Source organism: Geotrypetes seraphini, chromosome 17, assembly GCF_902459505.1.
Source record: "Geotrypetes seraphini chromosome 17, aGeoSer1.1, whole genome shotgun sequence".
In the NCBI taxonomy this organism is placed as follows: domain Eukaryota; kingdom Metazoa; phylum Chordata; class Amphibia; order Gymnophiona; family Dermophiidae; genus Geotrypetes; species Geotrypetes seraphini.
This window is the reverse complement of record NC_047100.1, coordinates 373,525-398,716: the sequence shown is the minus strand read 5'-3', so window position 1 is coordinate 398,716 and position 25,192 is coordinate 373,525. Positions and strand designations below refer to the sequence as shown.

The following is a 25,192-nucleotide window of genomic DNA, read 5'->3' as shown; positions in this document are numbered from 1 at the left end:
CCCTAAGCATTTTCTGTAGTACGATTGGCATGTGTTAGACTTATATAGTTCCTCCTTTCTTCTTGTTATAATCCAGCTTTTGAGTACTTTGTCAATCAATATTATTCTCATATTTGGATAACTGCAATTCTATTTACTGAGGATCATCTGACAAGGTTCTTACTAGATCACATTTGCTTCAAAATACAGCTGCTAGAGCAATCTTTTCGGCTAGAAAATTTGAAAGGATTTCACCGCACTGGCTTCTGATTAGATACAGGATTAAGTTGAAGGTATCTTATCTAGTACATAAGGCTTAACCAAACCCACATCTACTTGTCATCAAAAACAAAACAGGTCCATGTGTGCCCAGAGAAGCAGAGCAACCACTGAAATTCCAGAGATTAACAAATAAAAGGCTCATCTTTGGAATTTCAGTGGATTTACGTGCATTGCACAGAGCATCAATTTAATTCCTTTATGAATTGTTTATGTCTATGAGGTTTAACTGTCACCAGAGTTTGTAGGGTGGAGGTTGGGATCTGAGGCTTTTTCCTCTGGCACTAGTTTCAGTGCCTCCTGTGTTAGTGTTTGTGTTACACGTATGTGACACAAGAGCATAAGAATAGCCTTATTTGGTCAGACCAATGGTCCATCTAGCCCAGTAGCCCGTTCTCATGGTGACCAGTCCAGGTCCCTAGTACCTGACAAAAACCCAAGGAGTAGCAAAGCAAAGAACAAATTAAGGGAAAAATATTAAGGAAGGGGGACCCTGTTAGCTAGGCAAGCCCCATCTCCTTTATCATCTCGGTTGCTGCTCTTTGAACCTTTTCTAGTGCTGCTATATCAGAATTGAATGCAATACTCTAGGTGAGGTTGCACCATGTGCGATACAGGGGCATTATAACATTTGTGGAGGGGCATAATAGGCCTCTTTTGGCCTAAGTCCCTAAACGCTGAAAGTAGGCAGCAGGGAAATGTCCATTCTCAAAAAAAACCCGTCCAAAATGAGTTTTTAAAAAAAGAATGGCCTACCTCTACGTTTGAGCAGAGAGAAAGAAGCGAGCTGGCCTCGACAAAAGCACAAAAAGCACAACAAAGAGGCAAGAGATGTCTATTCCAACCGCTGGTCACATTTATTGAAAACAACATATAAAAAGTCTAAAATCTGAATCCTTGGTTGGCCCATGTGCCCAATCCCACAATGCACTGGGAAGGGGAAGACCTGCCATTCCAGGGGACCCATCTGTCTGAGTGTTGGGGGGGGGGTAGGGGTGCGCCTTCAGCAGGAAGACTTGGGCTCCCTCCTACCAATATTCAGGTTTGTTGGGGGGGGGGGGGAGGTGTGCCGGCAGGAGAGATTGGGCATCTCTTCTGCCGGTTTGTGGCAGTTTGGTAGTGGGGGATGGGATCGTGATCGCAGTAGGAGAGATTAGGCAGCTCTCCTGCCACGATCGTTGCGGTTGGGTGTGGACAGGTTGCCTGGGCTGGAACTTATACCTGTTTTGACTTGGTCTAAGTCAAAACATATAAGTTCTGTCTGGCAACCTGTCAACCCTTTTTGGTTATTTATGGCTTCCAGATGACTTAAGTTTAGGTCGGCCCACCTCCCGCCCATTCCCCTCCTCCAAAAACGCCTCTTTTTGCTCTAGGCGTTCAGAGGCAGGGTAAAGGCCTAAGCTGGTTTTAGATACGTTTAAAACCAGCTTTGATTATCGGTACTTGGACGATCTGTCTTTTTGATCGTCCAAGTACCGACTTAGGCCACTTTTTGAACTTTTTTTTTTTTAAATAATTATGAGCCTCTTAGTCTTGTTGACCATCCCTTTTTAAAATACTTCCTAGCATCCTTTTTGCTTTTTTGGCCGCTGCCACACATTGGGTGCTAACCCCCAAGGTGGGTCCTAGCATCTGGTAACTATGATATGGATTATTCTTCCCAAAGTCCATCTCTCTAGTCAATACATGTCTTACTCTTTCAAGCTGGCAATCTGTTACTAGTTATCATTTAAGCTGCAAAGCTCTAAAAACATTTATAGATTGTCAGCAAGAGCCAGCCCTGCCACTGTTCAAAGAACCATCGGAACAGACCATAAGCACAAGCAGGAAGTTCTAGGAGACAGGGATAATCCTGGAACTGAGGTTTGTTTGCCCTTAAACAAGGACAGTGATGAGCAGCTAGCAGGGATAGGTTTTGCACCCACTTCTGAATTCACTACCTGCAAAGGGGGGATGGGACCTCAGAGAAGCTCATTAGGCAAGCCTGTTAGCTCAGCTCTGCAGGATAAACCAGGTGTGTTTCCAGTCTTAGGGAGGCACAGAGCCAGACGCAGACCCAGGCAAGCCAAACTTTCTAGCTAGAAATTACACAGCTCTACAAAAGACTGCAAAGCTGACACGCTAGGAGAGTATGCAGGCCAGCTCACCTAGTTAATCACGATCGGAGATGAAGGCAGTTTATCTGGGTCAGAAATATCTCTTGAATTGAGAGGGTGTGAGAGTGACATGCTCTGGGAACAGAGTGAATGAAGCCCACAGTGGCTGTGGGAAACTAATGCAGCAGTACTGGGGAGTAGGGGAGGGAAAGCCCCATGCGTTGGCATTGCCTGTTTCGGAGCCTTAAAAGTTAGACAGCACTTAAGGTGGAACTTAGAACAGAGAGAAATTGGGACAGTCTGACCTACGACAAAGCCACACAAGCCCAGGGCTATCAAGAAACCTTGTGTTTAGTTTGAATCCCGATCCCAGTGGGGAGGATACAGTATCTTTTGGGCTTGAATAAAGGTTTGGACTCTGTTTTATTTTGGGTGAATAATCTCATTGGCCACTCCAGTATCTGCTCGGCTGGGCCTTGTTGAGGTCAGGGGACAGTTGCGGCTAACCCTGCCACAAGAGTCACCAGGCCTACGCAACGCTGTACATCAAACAACAACACACCTGTGGCCATCATGTTAATTGGCCCATACTATAAATCAGTGTGGAAATACTGTACATTTATCTCGCTAGGTTCTTAAGCCCTTGGGTATTACAATTTTCTACATCAATATTCCAATAAAGTTTATAAATGGGCTCCATATCTTTTGTATTATTAGATGCGTTTTCATAATGTGTAATCAATAGTTCCTTCCTGATGTTACTAGTTTTTTTGGTTATGAAGATTAGATTTTTCAAATGCCTGCAAAGTCCCTAGTTCTCAAAGGGAAACAACGTACTCGCTCTGTCTTAAAGCCTCCTTTTTTTGATCCTTTCAATACAATATGTGTGACTAATTGGCTGTCTTTGGAACCTAGACACTTTGCAGCTCTTGATGGGGGTTCAGGACGTCGCTTTCAGGCAATTTGGGAACACTTTCCCCTCACACTCGCAGTAGACTTTTGAATGTATAATTTGGAGTTGTGATTGTTTGAATGCTCATGCTTTGAATTTATAGGGTGGGGGGGGAGGGGGGTAGTTGGAGATTCTAATATGCAGATATATACGAAAACTTTTATTTTGTTACCTTTGTATGCGTGCACTTTGCTGTTTAATAAATATATTTTAACATACAAAACAATATGTGTGGTTTTCGAAATGCGAAACACCACACCTCGTCTAGGCTTTATTTCTATTTGATGAAATCGCGCACCTTGCCAAGCAAATGAGGGGGTATATAATAAAAAAAATTATAGGTAGAAATTAACTCTAAAAATATAGGACAGTTACTCACACACAGAAGCAAAACATTCAAAAAAGATGAGTTTATAGCATTATTTTAAAATGAGCAAGTAAAGATTCGCACCAAAGAGAAAGTGGAAGGTTATTCTCAAAAAAACCCCAAAATGCCCTCTTCCTAATAGATTTGTAATAGGCTTCAGATAGTCTGGCAAGAATCGAACGGTAATCCTACCATACCATTCTCTGCCCCATCCTTGCTCAGGTTGGTAAGTAATTGTATCCTTAGAGAGGGTGAGTGATTTTCCAAAAGCCCCTTAGCAGGGTAAACATACAGTTCTGTCTTTCAGCCTTATACAACATACATACCTGGTCAGCATTAAAAAGCATTTCTGGACTCGTACATCATGAAGAGGCAGATTGTACAAATGGGAGGAGTTGCCGTACAGTGAGAGATTAGAGAAACTGGGCCTCTTCTCCCTTGAAAAGAGGAGACTGAGAGGGGACATGATCAAAACATTCAAGATATTGAAGGGAATTGACTACTTAGAGAAAGAGAGATTGTTCACTCTCTCCAAAGTGAAGAGAACGAGAGGGCACTCACTAAAGTTAAAAGGGGATAAGGAAGTTCTTCACCCAGAGAAATCTGGAACGTTCTTCCGGAGGCTGTTATAGGAGAAAACACCTTCCAGGGATTCAAGACAAAGTTAGAGAAGTTCCTGCTGAAGCAGAACGTACGTAGGTAAGGCACTGGTCTTTGACCTAAGGGCCGCCGCAGGAGCGGACTGCAGGGCACGATGGACCACTTGTCTGACCCAGCAACGGCAATTCTTATGTTCTTATCAGCCAGCGCCTTCAGAAATGGCCAATCATGCAACAGCATCATTTGTAGAATCACAGCTGCCGTGAAAGGAAGGCACCGGACATGTAGGTCAACGTTTCAAAGGCATACATTTCCGGCACTTTTCTTTCACGTGAATCACGGCTGGAGAGGTGCCCAAGAGTGTCCAAGGGCATTGCCCCTAAGCAAAATTCTGGTGCCATTTGGGGAAATGCTTGTGGGCAGCTACTTTTCTTGTAAACCGTTTTTAATTGGTGCAGTCAATTACTCTGCCAATTAAACTAATTTAGTTATCACTGCCTAATGGCACAATTTTGAGAATCAGGCCCTATATGTCCAAAATTATATGATGAAAAAGGGGATCTGAGGTATTCCAAGGTGATGCTTGTTTCACCTGTAATATGTGAATGTGAAGTTATAACATGAAATATGTATATACAGTATATATTCAACACTGATGCTGTTGCATCTATATCTCATTTGAAACCATCTAACTTAAATATTACACTGAATATTGGTTGCTAAGGACTAATTCTACAGCAGATGCTTGTTCTAAAAGGAAAGCCATAGAGGTGCTGTAAATGCTCTTGCCTAGACTGCCAAAATCTGCACATTAATTAGAGCGTTTTGCAATTTACGCCTTGCCCAGACTCCATCGCATGTATGACCACAATATCAGCATTTACAGTATTCTAGTCATTAACATACGTTTTTGGTGCTGAAATGTAGGGGCCCCCCCAGTATATCATCACTGAAAAATGATTTCTCAATGTTATAGTGTCAGTGACCTCACCGACTAGGTCATAAGAATGATCCTGTTGCTTGCTTGATTTGAACACAGCGTATTTTTATTTTTCCTCTGATGGGGGCTGGAGAAGCTTGCATTAGCTTTTATTGTTCAAGTTGGTATAGCGGAATGACACCTATTATTAGACATTACCGTAGAAGGTTAGCTGGCCTCGGACTATGTTTTTTCCTCGTGAATTTTCAGCCACACATTCATAGATGCCTGCATCTTCCTGCTGGAAATTTGGGATCTCCAGGACTCCACTTGATTTCTGTCTTCTGATTTTGCGAGAAATCTGTTTCCCATCAGCCCGCCTCCAGCTGATTGTAGGGACAGGACTGCAGCAAAGAAAAGCGACAGTCAACCTTAGGAGGGAGAATACAGGAACCAACATCCTCCCAATACTATTTATGAAAATTGGCTAATGGCATGGTTAATAGATAGATCTCAAAGTGAGGCTTTGTTACTAACATGCATTATTGTACTTGGTTTAGGGGCCAATTTCGAAATTCCAACAATAAAGAAAGAGGCAGTGTGCAAGTTTCCCAGTCTAACAAGAAAAAATGTGAAACTTGAGAGTTATGAGCTGAGGATGCTCTATTTTTGGCCACTTGACGGATATCCAGAATTTGCACAATATTGGGGGGAGGGGGAACATAGGAATAGTCATATTGGTTCAGACCAATGATCCTTCCAGAATCCCAAATGGTTGCAACATTTCATGCTAATGATCCCATAGCAAACAGTGGCTTCCCCCCATGTCTATTCTCTTTCCCTACTATCCTCTGTAAAGATATCCATAAAGGTGCTATCTATCTATCATAGTAGCTTTATGGACCTGATCCAACATGACCCTATGCATAACAAATATCCAAATGCCTGCAGTGCTTGTAAATTGTGTTGACAGATGTCCAAAAAGAGGTCCTTGACACTGAGCATCTTAATTCCAGTTCTCTCTGGAGAAAAAGAATGAGTCACTTCTAACTTTGATACTAATGCCAGGCAAACGCCTTTTGAGAGCTGAATCCCTGTAAACTGAAGTAACTTCTTGTGGTGAGTGAGAAGAGTTTCAGGCCCTAGTATCTACCTTTCAGTAGGTTTTTCAACAAGAGCAAATCTTTAAAGATTATGAAGCAGTGCACATGTCAGATATTATCCTATCCTACCAGGCTGCTAAAAATTCACTTTTAATTTATACAAGAGAAGAGTTAAAATATGTGCGTTTCACATAGCACAATTTCATATAATAAACAGTGTTAAATCACATTGCTTTGCTCATTTTTTCATGTAGACGTGACTTTCTGCTCTGCAAGCCAACCTTACAGCAGACGTCTTCAGCTTTAATAAAACAGTGTCCAAGGCTGGAGAACAGTTTGGGATTATGAATAAATTGCCAGTACTCACTTTCCCAGTGCAAAGCATTCCAGTTTCACTGTGCTGCCTTTGGCAGAGGGAACTGTCTCAGGGAAATGCACCTCAATTTTAGGCTCGTATTCCCCCATCACACCTGTAAACAAACAGAAGCAGCTTATGGATTGGTTGTGTGGGTTTAATAACCTCAAACTTAAACCCACGAGATAATCGGCAGACATTCCTAAACATCGTTCCACTACACAGTTTTTATAAAGGGAATTTAGGCTCCTTCCAGCTTCAATGGCTCTGGTTGGTAGAAATGTATATATGTGCTCTACACGCATACTTGTGTATTTTATAACACACACATGCACACTGCAACTCTGCTTTCACAACACCTATGCACAAATTGTGTAAACGTAGGCCAGCACATTCCATGCACATGCCCCGTGCAAACGTAATTGCATAATTTTACAAAATCCCATTTCTGCATGTGGAAAGAGCTGTATAAAACTACTGCATTAATATAGTTACTAGAGCAGGGCAGAGTGTCTGCCTCCGCCACTTCCTCCTCCGTCTCTGTCCCTGAAAGAAATGAGCTTGACTCTGACCCAGACACCCATCCTTGAGCCAGAACCTGTCGGGAGAGCGAGTTCCCAAGCTGCTATACACCCAGTGAACTGAGAGGGAGCCAGAGAGCAGATAAACCTATGCCCCAGCCTGGCAGATAGGACTCTTCTGGCCAGGCACCAAGCAGGAGCCAATGGAGAGGGAAGGCCCTAAATCACAGAGTACTCCAAAGCATGGAAATAGCAGCTTTTGAAATGCCTGGAGATGACTCCGAGCAAATGGATGTAAGTTTGGCAGTTTCTTGCCAGTGATTTGCTTTGGATATTTTTGTTGGGACAAACTGGTTAGCAAGGAACTACATTGGAGTTGCACAGAGTGGGGGCTGGGCTGGAACCTGATTGTTTTGTGTGCACAAGCTGGGACTGAGCATTGAGAAAGCTGGGGGGTGTTTTTTTGTTTCTTACCTTGGAACTGAGGTGGATTATGGCAACAAAGTGAGTTCCAGAATTGTGGGGCATGGTTCACCGAATATCTCAGATAGGGATTTTGTGGGTTCTTGTTAAAAGCTGTTATTAGAGTGAACCCAGCAATTCTGTCCCGGTTGCCATGGCCTAGAGAGGCAATAGTTTGGAACTGTGTTTCTATGAGGGTTTTTTGTTGTTTTTTTTTAAACTGCAAGAACCTGGTGAAGAGCAGGACTGAGTTATCCAAAGCTCTGATCTCTAGGAAGAGGAGTGGAATTGGGGTTTTTTTTTTCTTTGTTTGGGACTGTATAAAGCTGTTATCCTGAACTCTTTGCGTTACTTACCTGGGAGAAGTGCTTGAATTTTGGGAATACAAAGTGGCTACTGTGAAAGGAGGATTATTGTAGTGAAAGCCAGTGAAATAGTTTTGTTTTTTTTTACTCACTGATGAACTATTAAAACTGAGCAGCAGTCTGCAGAAAGCCTGTGAATTAAAAGGAATTGCAATTGTCTGAAGCATTTTAAACCAGAGAACTGTATTGGTTTGGTAGGGTCTCCCTCCTTGGGCGTCACGCCAGGGTCCTGTCGGCGGTCCCCCACAGTCTTTTTGGGGCCCCAGCAGGTGACAATATTAATGATAGCATTCTCTAATTTCTCTCCAACCAGACTCTCCCCATTGCATTTAAGCATCATTTTATATTTTAGCACATAGTTGAATGTTGGTGGCCCTCCGTATACAATTATCCCCTGTTTTTATTCTCAGAAATTAATCTTACATAGAGCTTTTATATCAGATTTAAAGGACCTTCAATGATCTATTAGTCCAGATTTGTTTGCGACTTTCAAAATATACAATAAGTGAACTGATTTCTTGACCAGCTTTCCAACAAGAAAGAGTATGCAGCCCCCCCAAACTACAAAAGAACTATATGAAGATAAAAAGTATCACCTTTTTATTTTCATGATGTTAAAAAGTGTGTTCTCTTGTTACGAGGACTGGAGCCTCGCATCTCTGCATTATTTCTTACCGTCAGTGCGCAGAATTAAAGGCGTGGGAGGCCCCATGACTTTGCTCTTAGTCAGAGTGTTGGTCACCACACACGTATAGTTTCCCACATCTGATCTTTCCACCTTTGCAATATAGAGGTTCCCAGTTTTTTGCGAGACAAAGCGACGATCGTCATGCTGTAGAACCGGTGGATATTCATTGAAGATCCAGGCATAGAGCAGCTCTAGAATAAAGAGACGGGCTTACATTTATTTTATCCTGTTGCTTACAAGTGGTCATTTAAGTTGACAATATGTACATGAGATTATATTCTTCAGTCACTATTACTCCACTTATGTTCTGCCTCCCCCCCCAAAACAAATGCCTACACAAGCATGATGCATGCTTGCACATAGGGTAATTTCCTAAGTGGCATTTACCTGTGTATATGGGCATATCCTTTATAAAATGATCCCCTAAATGTGGGAGTAGGGGAATGCCCCACTGAGTGTTTGGAAATTATTATGTCCTTTACCTAGCTAGGCAGAATTAGAAGGAAGTGAACTATGAAAGCACATCCTTATTTACTAAATGTGGGAACTTTTTTCTGTTAGGAAGAAGATACTTCTGGACTGAAGCACATTTACAAGACGGTACTTCTTGGGAAGTCAAAGACACTCAAGATGACTTTCACCTGAGGCAAGTAAAATTTTCTCTACATGTGCAGTCTTCTTGTGTCGTGTTGCTTCAGAAATCATGGCCAGGGCTACTTCTCTGCTCTGTCTTTACAAATGCACATGGCTTTGTTGAAAACGAATGCAGATGTGACCATGCGGACCATGGCATAATCAGTTTCAAACTATGATATAGAAGCAGATAGTCTATCTAGATGAGAGAGAGCAACCTAACAGAACTGCAGTCTCAACTTGGCTATGCAATATTTATAATTTTCCAAAGTCAACAGATTTCTTTTGATGACATTTGTGGTAAAACGTTGCTTGAAATAATTGAGAACTGCTGTCACATAGGAGCTCTGAAAAGTACTTGGTGGTTAACTGTTGACCCAGAGATCGGAAGTGAGGCATCCGGGTTGGGATTTGCCACCATGCGCAGTGAGAGTAGCCAGAATGGACCTGGCACCACATGTGGAAGAAGCAATTTCACAACTTTCATATACATATAAATGGAATCACTGCCTCATTGTACTAAACCTACTCATGTATATGCCACCAGTTTACTGACCAAGTGAGACTGGTCCCAGATAATCTAAATGTCCTTCAGACATCTTTCCGGTGCTTCTAGTTGGCCATAGCCTTCTAATGCATTCTGCTGCTTTGGAGGAGGCACAAGTGCAATTTAGAGAAGGCATTCAAGTTTCAAGTTTCAAGTTTATTATGGGACTTGATAAATCGCTTAATCAAATGTTCTAAGCGATGTACATTTAAAATTTACAATATAAATCTAAAATACAGTAACAATACATTACATTACAATGCAGACAATATATTTAAGTAATAACTAAAAAACAATAAATTTAAGCATAGATAAACAAAGGGAAAGAAGGGAAGAAATACAATTTTAAATAAAGATAAGACAATGAAGGAAAACACAAAATGATGTAATTAGAACAGGATTGATCAAATAATCATCATTCTTAAAATGTAAAAGAATTATGTGAAGAAGGCATCATTAAAATGGTAAAATTTTAACACAGATTTAAATTTACCCAATAAATTGACCAATAAACAGAATTTATAAAATAAATAAATTATGTAAAAAAAGCGTCTTTAAAAAGGAAAGTTTTTAACGCAGTTTTAAATTTACCCAAGTCTTTCTCATCCCGCAGCACAATAGGAAGGGCATTCCAAGTTTGCGGTGCCATACAGGAAAAAATAAATTGTCTCCTAGTATTAATAATTTTTAATGATGGAATTGTTAGCAGATTTTGTTCGCTAGATCTTAAAATTCTTTTAGTAGAATAAGGAATCAGTGATCTATATAAAAAAGCAGGAGTCTTATTAGTCAAAGTTTTAAAAATAGTTATACATAACTTATAAGTGATTCTATAATTAACAGGAAGCCAATGCGCCTCTTTAAGAAGTGGTGTTACATGATCATATTTTTTTGAATTATTGATTAATTTTATTGCTGTATTCTGTATGATTTGTAATCGTTTTATTTCATTCTGATACCTTTTGGTCTTCCGCACTTCAGCTTCATGTTGGCACTGCACAAGACTATTGCATTTTTCAGATGCAGCTGTGGCTCCTTTGCTTAGCACAGGGCCTGTGTGTTTATTGGCTGTTTACAGACAGCATCTTAAATTGGTAGGGTGTACCTTTACAGCATAGTTTCTCCTTTTTCTTTCCTTGATATTGTCCCTACGTCCTGTTATACAATGTGGTTCTTCCATTCTCTCAGGGGCTCGGCCTCTTCTTTATTGTGGTTCTTCCCTGCTTGCAGTGATTCCTTACCTGTGGCATGTGCCTGCATGGTGATCTGCAGGAATTTCTGTGTCCTGTCGGAAACAGTTCTTTGTTGCTCTGTGGTTTGGCTGGAATGGGATTTCTTCAGCTCCAAAGCTGGCAGCTGGCCTTTCCATCTTACGGAGTTTCTAGGATACTCCCAATTCCGTTGCATGCGCTTAGCATTCCTGGGTAGCAGAGTTTGTCGGGTCATGAGTGCCTCCTAACAGGTGGCTGCCTGCCTTTCCATCATCTTGTTCAGAATAGACATGTCTCAGGTTTTCAGTGTCACTTTCTTCAACAGTGGCTTCAAAGGCGGCATACATTTAAATGACTTCCTGTGTGGCATCATTGGCGTTGTCCACAGATGTGGCTCTATGTTTGAGAGGAGGGTTCTGCACCTGCTGAGCTTGCGGGGGGGACAACTGGGTGCTAGGGAGAACACTGCTCGTCTTCCATTTCCTGCCTGCCCTGCCGCAGCACACATAGTCGACCGGAAGTCTTTTATAAGCCCTCCTTCTGACGTCAGTGCTGACATCGGGGAAGACTTACGATTGGCTATGTGTGCTGCGGCAGGGCAGGCAGGAAATGGAAGCCGAGCCTCGCGGCAGGGCAGGTAGGAAAATCAGACGAGCCTCACGGCTTGAGTTGCATTGAACCCCGCGGGATCCCCGAGACCATGAGGGGCGTCCCCACGGGATCCCCGTGACCCGAAGGGGGAACCCGCGGGAGTCCCGTCGTCCCCGTTCAGCTCTCTATTCTGAACTCCTTCCCCTATCGGAAGACTGAAGGTTATGCTTTGGGGAGTCCTGGGATGCTGCTGGGTACGAAGTCTGTGTTTGGGGCAAATGTATTCTCTGCTGGGAAGTATTAACATCCCCCTTTTCCTCCCTTCTGGGCCTGGGGCACAGTGCAGTCCATGTTATACCATTTTGAAATGTCAGCTGTTCAATTAGCTGTAATTATATCAGTTTTCAAGATATTTGGTTTTTGTAAAAAAAAAAAAATAGCACCGGACATCCATTTTTACATTCTCACTCTTACAAGAAAACCTCAGCAGTAACATAAAATGTCCTGTTTCTTCTGCACCTCCCTGGAGAGAAAGGTCAAAGCATTAACTGTGAATGAAGCTTTGCTCCAAGGGACTCACAGCAGACTCAGAATTACAGGCAGGAGCCTACATTTTTCTACCTGAAAGCACTAAACTAGTTTTTTGCATGGGGACATTTTAACAGGTTCTTACTGCAACTGATACCAGGTAGGGAGTGTTAGGCAGCAATAAAAGCATTATTTGAAGTAACCAGCACGATGGATAATGTTACTTATAACCAGTACTGTATTAAATGTTACTTGTCGTAACTAGCACCTTACAACACAGGGAACAGAGAGAGGACCCTTAGTATTCAAACCAAGCGTTTTGAATATGTCATTATACCCTCCTGCGAGTACGTCGCAGGCATAGAATTCCTATGAGCATCGGAGCTGTTACTGCCACGGCTGTTGCTAACCCTAGCTTGCTTTTATAAAACGGAGGGTATATGTATAAAACCTGCCACTTAATTTGATAAGAGTCCAGCTTTTAACTGGACTGATGTTTATACATGTCGTGCAATATTCAGCCTTATTAACCAGCATCCCAGGGAAGGTTATGCATAGAAAGCAATATTCCTTGTGATATCTAGAGAGAGAATCGGCACCAAGGTCAGCAGGGAATGTTAGCAGCCTGCTTCGAAAGGATTACAGAATCAGGCTAGAAGTTAAAGTCAAATGACTGAAAACCTGGTGAGACACAAGCTCGCTGGTAGTGGACCTGAACAGTCGAGGCTTTGGTCAAAGTCATGGACCAACAGTCTTTGTAGGATTTTTATCATTTTTAATTTTCTGGACTGTTTTTTTGTGTTTTATGGATGCGTCTTTATATTTCTTATTGACTTAGAGATGTTATGGCATTGTTTGGACTTTCTTACTGCAGGACTCTGTGACTTATCAGTATGAATTAAAAACATAACAATGTGCTTTTGTGGATTGGAAACTGGTTGAAAGAGATGAAGGGGAGTAGGATGAAATAGAAAGGAATAAACAGTGCTGTGCCCAGGGATCTTTGTCACATGTTCATTAATGACCTGGATTAAATTTATACAGGACACAAAATAATTCAATAGCAGCTTGTGAAAGTGGTGAGCACTGAAATGGCAGAAGGTTAGGAATTACTCAGAAATGACTAAAGAACAAAATAAGGGCTATCGCATAATATTGATCCATGGTTCAATCCCACCTGGAGCGCTGTGTGCAGCTGCATCTTAAAAAAGATACAAAGAAGGAAGAATTCATTGAGAGGTCAGGGCTCTACAGCTGGGAGAAGAATCACGATAGAGAACAGATGAAAACATTCCTAGGGAACACTTATTTACTATTTCCAACTTTGCTAGCGTCAGGGGGTGCCTGAGAAACTACTACTACTATTTATAACTTCTATAGTGCTGACATTAAATAGACAGTCCCTTCTCAGAAGAGCTTACAATTTAACTTGGACAGACACACATGACATATAAGGTTGGGGTAGCAGAACCCAAGGAGAGAAGAGTTAGGAGTCGAAAGCATTCTCGAAGAAGTGGGCTTTCAACTGGGACTTGAAAAATGCCAGAGACAGAGATTGCTGTAGGGTTTTGGGCAGTTTATTCCAGGCATACGGCACAGCAAGACTGAAGGGACGGAATCTGGAGTTGGCAGAGGAGGAGAATGACGCAGGGGGAGATAAGTGAGGAGAGATAATGAGGTGTAGCCAAGTGAATCATTTTTGTAAGTCAGTCAGAGGAGTTTGAATTGTATTTGGAAATGGATATGAAGCCAATGAAATGGCTTTAGGAGAGGAGTAATGTGAGTATAGCAACTCTCACAGAATATGAGTCATGCAGCTGAATTCTGGATGGATTGAAGGAGAGAAAGATGGCTGAGCAGAAGACCTGAGAGTAGTGAGTTGCAGTAATCTAATGAGGGCATGGATAAGGGGTTTGGTAGTATGCTAGGAGAGGAAAGATTGGATTTTGGTAATATTATGATGGAAGGAGCAGCAGGTTTTATCTGGGTGGAGGAGAGAGAGGAGTCAATGATGACCCCGAGATTGCGAGCAGACAAGACAAGGAGGATAAGAGTGTTGTCCACAGCAACAGAGAATGGGGGAGGTGGGTTTAGGCGGGAAGATGAGCAAGATGGCGGTGAGACATCCAGGTGTCAATGTCGGACAGGCAGGCTGAGATTCAGCTCTGGGATTCAGTAGATCTGGCAGTCATAGCATAGAGGTGATATTGGAAACCATGGGAGAAGGTCAGCACTCCAAGTGAGCAGATGTAGATTGAGAAAAGGAATGGTCCCAGGACAGAGCCTTGAGGTACATCAATTGATAGCAGGAATGCTGTGGAGGAAGAACCACTGTTGTATACACTGAAGGTGTGATGGGAGAGATAGGAAAAAAAACCAGGAGAGAGCAGACAGATCAAGAAGGATGAGGATAGAGTACAGACCTTTGGATATGGCCAGGAACAGGTCATTGGAAACTTTAGTAAGGGCAGTTTCCGTGAAATGCAGTGGGTGAAAGCCTGACTGAAGTGGAACAAGAATAGCTTGGGATGAGAGGAAGTCCAGGCAATGGCAGTGAACAGCACATTCAAGTAACATGAATAAGAAGGGAGGAGTGAGATAGGGTGATAGTTAGAGGGGAACGTAGGGTCTAGTGAGGGTTTCTTGAGAAGGAGTGTGATGATGGCATGTTTGAAGGCATCAGGGACAGTTGCAGTGGAGAGCGATAGGTTGAGGATGTGACAGTTGGGAGAGACGGTGCTGAATAGGAAAGTGGGAATTGAATCGGAGAAGCAGGTAGTGAGCTTGGAGGATGAGAGAAGATGTGTGGTTTCCTCCTCAGTGATTTCAGAGGAGGAGGAGAGGATGGCAGGTGTTGAGGGGAGGTTAGCAGAAGGTACAGATGGAAGGAGAGGAGGGGGAGACAGCCTGGTTGAGATCTCAAGGTGAATCTTCTGGATCTTATTGTAGAAGAATTCTGCCATAGTCTGAGGAGAAATTGATTTTGTGGGGGGGGGGCTAGGAAGTGAGTGTGCTTTGAGTAGGGAGTTTAGTGTGGTAAAGAGATGGCAAAGGTTGGCGCTAAGAGAGGTGGTTAAGTGGGTATAGTATTCTTGTTTGGCAAATGAGAGGGCAGACCGGAATGATAGCATGAATTTGAAGTGGGTGAAGTCAACATGTGCACAGGATTTAAACCAGAGATGCTCAACGGAACAGGCACAGGAGTGCAGGTAGTAAATAGAAACATGATCGTAGATAAAGGCCAAATGGCCCATCTAGTCAGCCCATCTGCAGTAAACATTATCTCTTTCCCTCTCTGAGAGATCCAACGTGCCTATCCCAGGCCCTCTTGAATTCAGATGCGGTGGGTCATCCAGGGTTGGGGTTTGGCACACCTAACAGGGCATGAAATGGGAGAAGCGAGGGTATCTAGAGCAGAGGAGAGAATGGTATTGTAGGAGAGAACGGCTTCGTTGACTGTCTTGTGTAGTTGAGGAGAGGGATGAGAAAGCAGTGGAGAGAGCTCTAGGGTCAATAGCCTGAAAATTTCTGAATGTATTGGTGGTGATTGGCCGGGTCTGGGGGGTGGGGTGATGAATTAGTTGAGCAATTGGAGGAAAGGATTAGGTTCATGCAGCGTCCATTTTGATGTGTAGGGGTGGTGGAGCACAGCTGGAGATTGAATGAGGATGTTAGAGCAAGGAACCGTGAAGTGTAGGAATCATCGACATGGATGTTGAATTCACCAAGGATGAAGGAATGGGATGAGGGCTTGAGCAAGGAGTCAAAGTCAGCGAGGAAGGAAGAGTGGGACATATTGGGGGGTTGGTAGATGACTGCTACTCGGAGAGGTAGGGGAGTGAATGGATCTTTAAGGCAGAGAAAAAAAGTAGTGGATAAGAGGAAGGGGGAGGCAATGGGTTTAAAGAGTGAGTGGTGTGGTGTTAAGAGGTTTAGTGGCGAGGGGAGAGATTGGGAATGGTTAATATGAGCAGGAAGGGGAACTGTGAAGAAACTTGGTTGTGGGCGTGAAGGTAGTGTATCAGTGTTATAAAGACTGAGATGGTAAAAGGATCAGTCCTAAGTGTCCAGTCCCTTTTAATGTAATCCTTGGAGGTGGAGGAGGGGAGCCAGCCAGTTCAGGTAGGCTAGGCTTGGGGTTTCTAAACTGGGCCAGCAGCAGGTTTAAATCCTGGAGACAGATACCATGCGTTAGCGTTTCAACTATAGTAGCAAACATGTAAGTATGCCAGGACTCATTTCCCAAGATCCTCCACATCCTGCATTGCACAATTACTCCATCTGGGGCCCAATCACAACTTATTCAAATCTCATGGGGCATCAGTCCCTGTTTCTCTTACACAGGATGGGGGGGGGGGGGTCACAGAGGCACCATTTCCTGCACAGAGTGTAAAAGCACTTACCTCCAGCATGAGGGGGGGGACCACAAAGCAGCACCATCCCCTGTCCTTCTCGCACCGACACAGTGTTTCTCACTTTTGTCTTGAAGTTTTCAAGAACTGTGAGGAGGAAAGAAAAAACAGTTTAAACCCAAAGCATTTCTTTGAAAGAAGTAAGCAGTATGGGGTGAAAGTGTATTGTGTTCAGCTCTGTATCCCTGATTGAGACATCCGGCTTTTACTTTCAGAGGACGTGGAAGGAAAGTGAAAAGTCGGGGGACAAGAGAGGCTAGTCGAGGTCTAAGGCACTACTGAATTTACGCCCTTAACTTACATTTGTTTCCTATTTTACCCAGTCAGTATTTAGTGTGGTTTAAGTAGGCAGAAGAGGCTCGTGCCTGCTTTAAACGACATTGAGTGAGAGATTCCGGGATTTTCAACAGCCGAAATATCCAGCGCCGCTAATCGGGTTCTCACGTTGCCTGGAGCCCCGAATATTGCCCAAACTCACGTTAATTCCAGGCAGCTCCAAGAAGCCGGATATGGTCCAGCTCTACATTTTCTGCGTCATTTTCAGCCCCAAATTCATCTCAGTTGAGCAGTCCTACCTCCCGCGGTTGGCAGTGATCTCAGATACTCAATGCCAGGGCTGTTTCCCGATCACATATGTTCCAAGTAGCCGGAACTCGGTTCCAGATTCTATCCATCTGACCTCTGATTTTTGGGCATTTTGGAAAAGTTTGAAAGCCTCTTTTTTTCAACTTGCCTTTTCAAATTTGGCTACTTTGTAATCTTGTAATTGCTTGACTTTTTATTTTAAGGCACTTGTATGCTGTTATTTTAATAATAGAAACATAGAAGATGACGGCAGAAAAGGGCTACAGCCCATCAAGTCTGCCCACTTTACTTACCCATCCCCCTGTCTATGCCCTAATGACCCAATTTCCTTAACTCGACCCTCATAGGGATCCCATGTAGGTATCCCATTTATTCTTGAAGTCTGGCACGCTGTTTGCCTCGATCACCTGCACTGGAAGCTTGTTCCAATGATCAACCACTCTCTCTCTGAAGAAATACTTTCTATTGTCGCTATGAAATTTTCCGCCCCTGAGTTTGAGCGGGTGCCCTCTTGTGGCCGAGGGTCCTTTGAGAATGAAAATATCATCTTCCACCTCAACATGTCCCGTGATGTACTTAAATGTTTCAATCATGTCTCCCCTCTCCCTACGTTCTTCGAGAGTGTAGAGCTGCAATTTATTCAGTCTCTCTTCGTACGAGAGACCCTTGAGCCCGGTGATCATCCTGGTGGCCGTCCGCTGAACCGATTCAATTCTGCGCACATCTTTTCAGTAATGTGGCCTCCAGAATTGCACACAGTATTCCAGATGAGGTCTCACCATGGCCCTGTACAACGGCATTATGACTTCAGGCTTTCGGCTGACAAAGCTTCTATTGATACAACCCATTATCTGCCTTGCCTTAGATGTAGCCTTTTCCACTTGATTGGCAGTTTTCATGTCTGCACTGATGATTACTCCTAAATCTCGTTCTGCTGAAGTCCTAGTTAAAATTTCTCCTTTCAAGAAGTACGTCCTGCATATATTTCCACTTCCGAGGTGCATGACCTTACATTTTCCAATGTAAGCAGGTCCTGCGCCATATAATTCTGTAAATTGCATTCACTTACTATATTACACAGTTTGGCGTCATTGGCAAATAATGTTATTTTACCTTGAAGCCCTTGAGTCAGATCCCCTATGAATATGTTGAAAAGGAGTGGACCCAGGACCGAGCCCTGCGGTACTCCACTGGTCACCTCCGATGTTTTAGAGAGGGTACCGTTAACCACCACCCTCTGAAGTCTGCCACTCAGCCAATCATTGACCCATGTAGTTAGAGTCTCTCCTAACCCCATTGATTTCATTTTGCTTAGCATCCTGCGGTGTGGGACGCTGTCAAAACCTTTACTGAAGTCCAGGTACACGACGTCCAAACACTCTCCCAAGTCCAACTTTCTTGTTACCCAGTCAAAGAAGCTGATGAGATTGGATTGGCAGGACCTACCCTTGGTGAATCCATGCTGACTGGGATCCTGAAGATTCCCTTCATTCAAGATCGTGTCCAATTTGCTTTTAATTAGAGTTTCCATGAGTTTGCACACTATTGATGTGAGACTCACCGGTCTATAATTCGCAGCCTCTGCCCTGCAACCCTTTTTATACAGAGGAACGACGTTAGCTAATTTCCAGTCCAGGGGAACTTTCCCCTTACTTAGGGAGAGATTGAATAGCACAGCCAACGGTTCCGCCAGGACATTGCTCAACTCTCTGAGCACTCTTGGGTGCAAATTGTCCGGTCCCATGGCTTTGCTCACCTTGAGTCTTGCCAGTTCGTTGTAAACTTCACCTGGTGTGAACTCAAAATTTTGAAACGGGTCTTCCGCGCTTTGTTTTGACTTCAAATGTGGACCGTGTCCCGGTGCCTCACAGGTGAAGACTGAGCAGAAGTATTCATTCAGTAGTTCGGCCTTATTGGAATCTGCTTCTACGTAGCTTCCATCTGGCCTTTTAAGGCGTACTATCCCGCCTGTGTTCCTTTTTCTGTCACTAATATACCTGAAGAAGGATTTGTCCCCCTTCTTAATGTTTTTTGCCAGAGTTTCTGCCATGTTCTGTTTTAATTATGTATGTATCCTTGTTATCCGCATAGGTGGTTGATATGTGGGCTACAAGTGTTTTAAATAAATTTCTGGCCACCAGATATCCAGGTGAAAGTTTGCCAGTGAGTCGATATTCACGAGTTTTAGGTGGGTCTATCTAGCCACTAGCCTTAGCCGGCCAGCTGCTGAATATTGGTGGCGTGATCTAGCCAGTCAATGGGCTTTCCGCTGATGGGCACACTTGTATAGCAACTGCTACCATATACAGGCCGTTCATTTGCCAAGATACAAATCCTGGCGCTCGCTGCTAAGCTCCCAATTTTCAAAGAGACCAGTTTAGAAGCCTTAACGCTCACAGTTAGAATTGCACTCCAGAAATTGAGCCCCGTGGTAATGCCCTTGGTAAGAAAATGCACTTTTTCCAGAAAAATGGATGACCTCAAAATAGTGTAATGCATAGATCATGCAGTTTACTTGTGGCATACTGGTGTTCAGGTGGGAGAGTCGGTACTGGAACTGCAGGGAAGGTCTCCAAGACTGGAACTGTAGAGGTGGGAATCTTCCGGCTATAATAACACATGAGGTCCATTGCAGAATCTAGCATGAATTTGTGGGGGTGAAAGTAGGTCAGCTAGAATCACGGGTCCTGAAGCTCTAAAGTAGAGAATAACACAGGGTCAAATTTGTCCCCGTCTCCTCAGGAACTGAATTTCTCTGTCCCCGCGAGTTTTCCTATAAACAGCCTTAACCGCACAAGCCTCCAACACTTATGATTTTAAAGTGTTTTGAGGCGTGTGCAGATGAGGACGGACTTGTAGGAATGGGGCAGGGTCAAGAAAAGAACTCGCCGGGACAGGACGGGAAAATGAGTTCCTGCGGGGACAGGGAAAACTTTGTCAGTCTCTACTCTAAAGCCAGTGAGGATTATATGCGACAGGAAGCGACTTGTAAGCTGCTCACAGTATTTGTGATTGAGGACTTTTGGTACCAGGATCTAAACTGACCTGCAAGAAAAAGTAGAAACGAAGGACTAAATCGCCACTGATAGCAACGGAAGGTTGTTATATTTGTTCCATGTGGAGCTGGTTGTGGCTTGCACTGAGAACAAATATATTTCGGTTGCAGAAGCTGAGCTGACAAATCTGTTTCTCTAGATTGGATAAAATGTTCCCCACCACGAGCCTGTTCTCTGCATATCTGCCAAATTACTAGGCATTTCTGGCTGTGCTAATCGATTCTGCAGGCAGCTCCATTCTCTGTGCTCTCAGACACACTTTGCTTTGCTGGCGATGGCTGACTTTGTATGACCTACATAGTGGGGGGACCGTGAATGATGCTTGTGAGAGGAGACACGCAAAGCCCATAATAGACCCCCCGCGCATAGTAATAATGACTGCAGCTTCTAGAACATTCTCCCAAAATGCAGGCTCTGTGCGGAAAAGTGCCGTGAAACTGATCTCGCAAAGCCCCCACATACCCTTTAATAAAAATAGGTTACATGGCCATTCCTCAAGGAACTCCTGAAGGAAGGAGGGAACTGCCTAAAACTGTAAATCTTTTGGCGTTACTGTCTGAAGTAGTAGTTTACAGGTGTTAGAATGAAAGCTTTTCTAATTTAGCCTTCTGAAAGAAAGTTTCATTTGGAGTAGCTGCAGTAAGTTAAGGGTCAATTGGAGATCATGGGTGGTAAAGAGAGTGGAAGCGTCCTGCTCAGGGAGGGGAAGGGGGAAGCGGAGGTCATGGATGGCTGCTCAGAAGGTGAGGGGAAGGTTCCTGGAGTTATATGGAAGGAAAGAAAAGGACACGAAACACACTTTTCCTCGGTTTATGTTGTTCCATATTAAAAGCAAAACAAAATGAAAAAAATATGCATTTTCCACTTTCATTTCAAATAGCAGCTCCTCTCCATATAAGAACTTTGAAAGATCGTAAGAATTGCCGCTGTTGGTTCAGACTAGTGGTCCATCATGCCCAGCAGTCCGCTCACGCGGCGGCCCTTTTGGTCAAAGACCAGCGCCCTAACTGAGACTAGCCCTACCTGGGCACATTCTTGTTCAGATTGAATCTCTGGAGGGTGTTTTCCCCTATAACAGCCTCCGGAAGAGCGTTCCAGTTTTCCACCACTCTCTGGGTGAAGAAGAACTTCCTTACATTTGTACAGAATCTGTGCTGTGAGACTTTGTAGGGAGTGAAGGAGCCTGCTTCATTGGCTACATCTGGAAACACCTCCCTCTCTTTGGTACCCTGTCCCTCTTTATCTTCATAAGAACATAAGAAAAGCCTTCACCGGATCAGACCGAGGTCCATCCAGTCCGGTGATCCGCACACGCGGCGGCCCCTTTAGGTACTGCCGAATGGAGACCCAGATATACCATAGCCCTCAATATGATTTGCAAGAAGGTGTGCATCCAACTTGCGCTTGAATCCCAGAACAGTAATCTCTGCCACAACATCCTCCGGGAGAGCATTCCAAATTCCCACCACGCGCTGTGTAAAAAAGTACTTCCTGATATCCGTCCTGAACCTCCTGCCACTCAGTTTCAGTCTATGACCTCTTGTCCGTGTCACATCTGAAAAAGTTAGTAATGCTGCTTCTTGGTCTATTATATCAAATCCTTTTATTATAATAGACCTTTCCTATAACCCTTCATTGTAGCTCCTTTTCAACCTAACCCTGTAAACCGTGCTGAGCTCTATGCTTGTGGAGATGGCGCGGTATACAAACCTAAGGTTTAGTTTAGTTTAGTTTAGGAGCACAATGGAAACCCCATGGACATACATTGCTGGTACAGTTATTTCATGGATACTGGGAGGAAGGTCCTCCGTCCTTATAATCTCTACTTTATTAGGTCAGTGAGGGCTCCAGACTTCTCACCAAGGCGGGTTTTGTTTACCTCACCCACCACATCTGTGACCGCTGTAGTGAGAAACAAATCCCTTCAGACCGTCTTATGTTCTCAAATCATTTTTCCTTCACTTATTCAGTTTCTTAGTTTATGTCAGCAAAATGGTCTCCAATGCCCGCATGCCCGTGACTCAGTACATGGCAATAAAAGAAATCCTGGCAACGCGGCACACACAACACACCCCGTGTTCCACTGCAACAGCTTCCTAATGGGACTCCACACACTAGCAGTGGCATCCAAAGATGAGCACCAGTATCAAATACTCTCATTTTGGATCTCCAGCACACCACAGAGACTAAGAAGATGTCCTGGAAAACCTTGAAAAAATCCCCTCAATTCTGAGCGAAGCAAAGTCACTTAGAATTCAGAGCAGACGAGCTACCTTTAAATGGCTATCAGTGCAAAGCCCTGGCTGGGAAAGTTTGCAGACATTTCAGTAAAACCCACTTACTCTGTAATAACATAAGAGAGACATCCAAATGGGCCATGAATGTGAACTAACTTGGCAATAATGGGTTGGGAGAAAGCCGGACATTTTGCTGATAACGGCCTGAGGAACTTTTCAGAACACGTGTTGGGTAAAGATTAGTTGAAAGTGTTTTGTACTTAGGGGGACTTTGCTGAGGTCTTTTTCTCCATCTAATACTAAGTTTTTGAAAAGGAAAGGGTTTATTGGAAATTAGTTGTGGTTTACCTTTCACTATTTCCTCTAAGCTGAGCAGGTCCTCCAACTGCATTTCTGGTGGTGTGTTTTCCATCACTAGGGACAGGCAAGTTCCCTGGAGTCCTGCACAGCTTGCCTGTCCTTCACGGTGACAGTTCATAGTCAAAAGCACGCGGCGACAAAGGCGCGCCGAGACAACTGAGCGCAAGGCGGAAGCCCGCACCGAAGAAAAACAGTGTTTTAAGGTGAAACAGCATCCACTACTGGCAGCAATGTATGTGGAGGATTTCTTCTCAGTTTAGAGGGAACAGTGTTTGTGATCCTTTGTTGTTGTTTTATGTGCAAAACACTCATAAAAAACAAAGGAACGGTACTGCTAATAAAGAGTCACTGTCAAGGGACAGCAAACGGAGAGATGGAAGTTTCTCCGATACCAAGAAATGCAAGGACTTAAGTACACCTTGACATGCTGCATGTACAAACGCCAGCAAATTAACTCCAGAAGGAGGATTATGTTGGGACAGTGCAAATATGAAGGTGAGAGCCTGCAATCTGCTTCACAAAACCTGGCTCTGCCCATGAAACAAATTTAGTTATAAACTTTGCACTTCCAACAGTTGGGATACATTGAAATGGATTAACCTAAATGTCTATAGAAGTCATCTCTGGAGACATCAAAAATGCTTTCTCCATCAGCTGCTCACACAGAGAATTGTATGGTTGTGCCTTGGAAGAAGGAAGGCATCTACTGTATACCTGGAGGATTGGAATCTCCTGCACGGTACAAGAGAATGTGTTCATCTTCAGAGACAAAAGTACAGCTTGGAGAAAGATGTGATCTGAAGTGTTAATGATGAAATCTGAGTGCAGACAGCACAAACGTGATCCTCTCTAGTATCTCATCTCCTGGCAAACACTCCCCACCTTCAAAAATCCTTTATGTGACTGTCAGCTGGCACCAATATATCCCAAAAAACATGCACTGTTACTCTTTGAACAGCTGATCTTAACTTTAGAGCAAACCAGGTTTCTGCACTATTCTTGGTCTCAGCCAGAGAAGAGAGATGCCCTTAGACAATGCAGCTTGTGGCCCGAGAGCAGGTAATTCCTGTCCCTAGCATGGAGAGCGGAGATCTGGAAACTGTCGCAGAAGAAGTTCATTTTGGCAGATATGTAATGTAATGTAATGTAATTTATTTCTTATATACCGCTACATCCGTTAGGTTCTAAGCGGTTTTCAGAAAATATACATTAAAATTATAAGTAAGAAAGGTACTTAGAAGTTCCCTGACTGTCCCGAAGGCTCACAATCTAACTAAAGTACCTAGAGAGTAATAAAGTGCAAAGTAAGGAAAGAGAAAAAATGAAAAATAATCAATTTAACAAAATTGTGTGCTTTGAAAGATAGAAGAGAAGAGAGAAAGGAATAGATGCAGAAGGAGGAACCGTTGAAAAAAAGAATTCTGGAGAAATTTAAATGATAGAAAAAAAAAAAAAAATATATATATATATATATATATAAAGGAATGTGAGCACCTGCTTTATAAAGCATTGTTATAGAACATAAGGTCCATTGTGCCTAGCAGTCCGCTCACGCGGCGGCCCTTAGGTCAAAGACCATAGAAACATAGAAGATGACGGCAAAAAAGGGCCATAGCCCATCAAGCCTGCCCACTCTAATGACCCACCCCCTTGATTTTACCCATCCTAGAGATACCACATGTGTATCCCATTTCCTTTTTACCCCCCTAGAGATCCCACATGTGTATCCCATTTCCTTTTAAAATCTGGCACGCTGCTAGACTCAATCACCTGAAGTGGAAGTTCATTCCAATGATCGACCACCCTTTCGGTGAAGAAGAACTTCCTGGTGTTGCCATGAAATTTCCCACCCCTAATTTTCAGCGGATGCTCTCTTGTAGCCGAGGGACCTTTAAGAAAGAAAATATCATCCTCCACCTCAATACGGCCCGTGATATCTTTAAATGTCTCTATCATGTCTCTTCTCTCTCTACGTTCCTCGAGTGAGTATAGCTGCAATTTATTTAGCCTTTCCTCGTACGGGAGATCTTTGAGTCCCGAGACCATCCTGGTGGCCATTCGTTGAACCGACTCAACTCTCAGCACATCCTTTTTGTAATGTGGCCTCCAGAATTGTACCAGTGCCCTATTTGAGTCTAGCCTTACCTGCGTACATTCTGGTCCAGCAGGAACTTATCTAACCTTTTCTTGAATCCCTGGAGGGTGTTTTCCCCTATAACAGCCTCTGGAAGAGCGTTCCAGATTTCTACCACTCTCTGGATAAAGAAGAACTTCCTTGCGTTTCTAATTTCAATGTGGAAGCCCAAAATCTTGCAATCTCCCTGCTCTCTGCTCTCTCTTCAAATT

General features: G+C 43.5%; 1 protein-coding gene across 1 annotated transcript in view; it reads right to left on the bottom strand.

Moving 5' to 3' along the window:
• The window catches only part of LOC117351095 (contactin-4-like), a 187,888-nt gene that overhangs the window by 45,672 nt on the left and 117,024 nt on the right, over positions 1-25,192 (bottom strand). Inside the window, exons 5-8 of the mRNA XM_033925860.1 lie at positions 16,600-16,695; positions 8,674-8,877; positions 6,663-6,765; positions 5,412-5,596 (exon numbers count right to left, since the gene is read on the bottom strand). Of these exons, the coding sequence (XP_033781751.1) occupies positions 5,412-5,596; positions 6,663-6,765; positions 8,674-8,877; positions 16,600-16,695 (588 nt within the window). The remainder of the gene's footprint in view (positions 1-5,411; positions 5,597-6,662; positions 6,766-8,673; positions 8,878-16,599; positions 16,696-25,192) is intronic.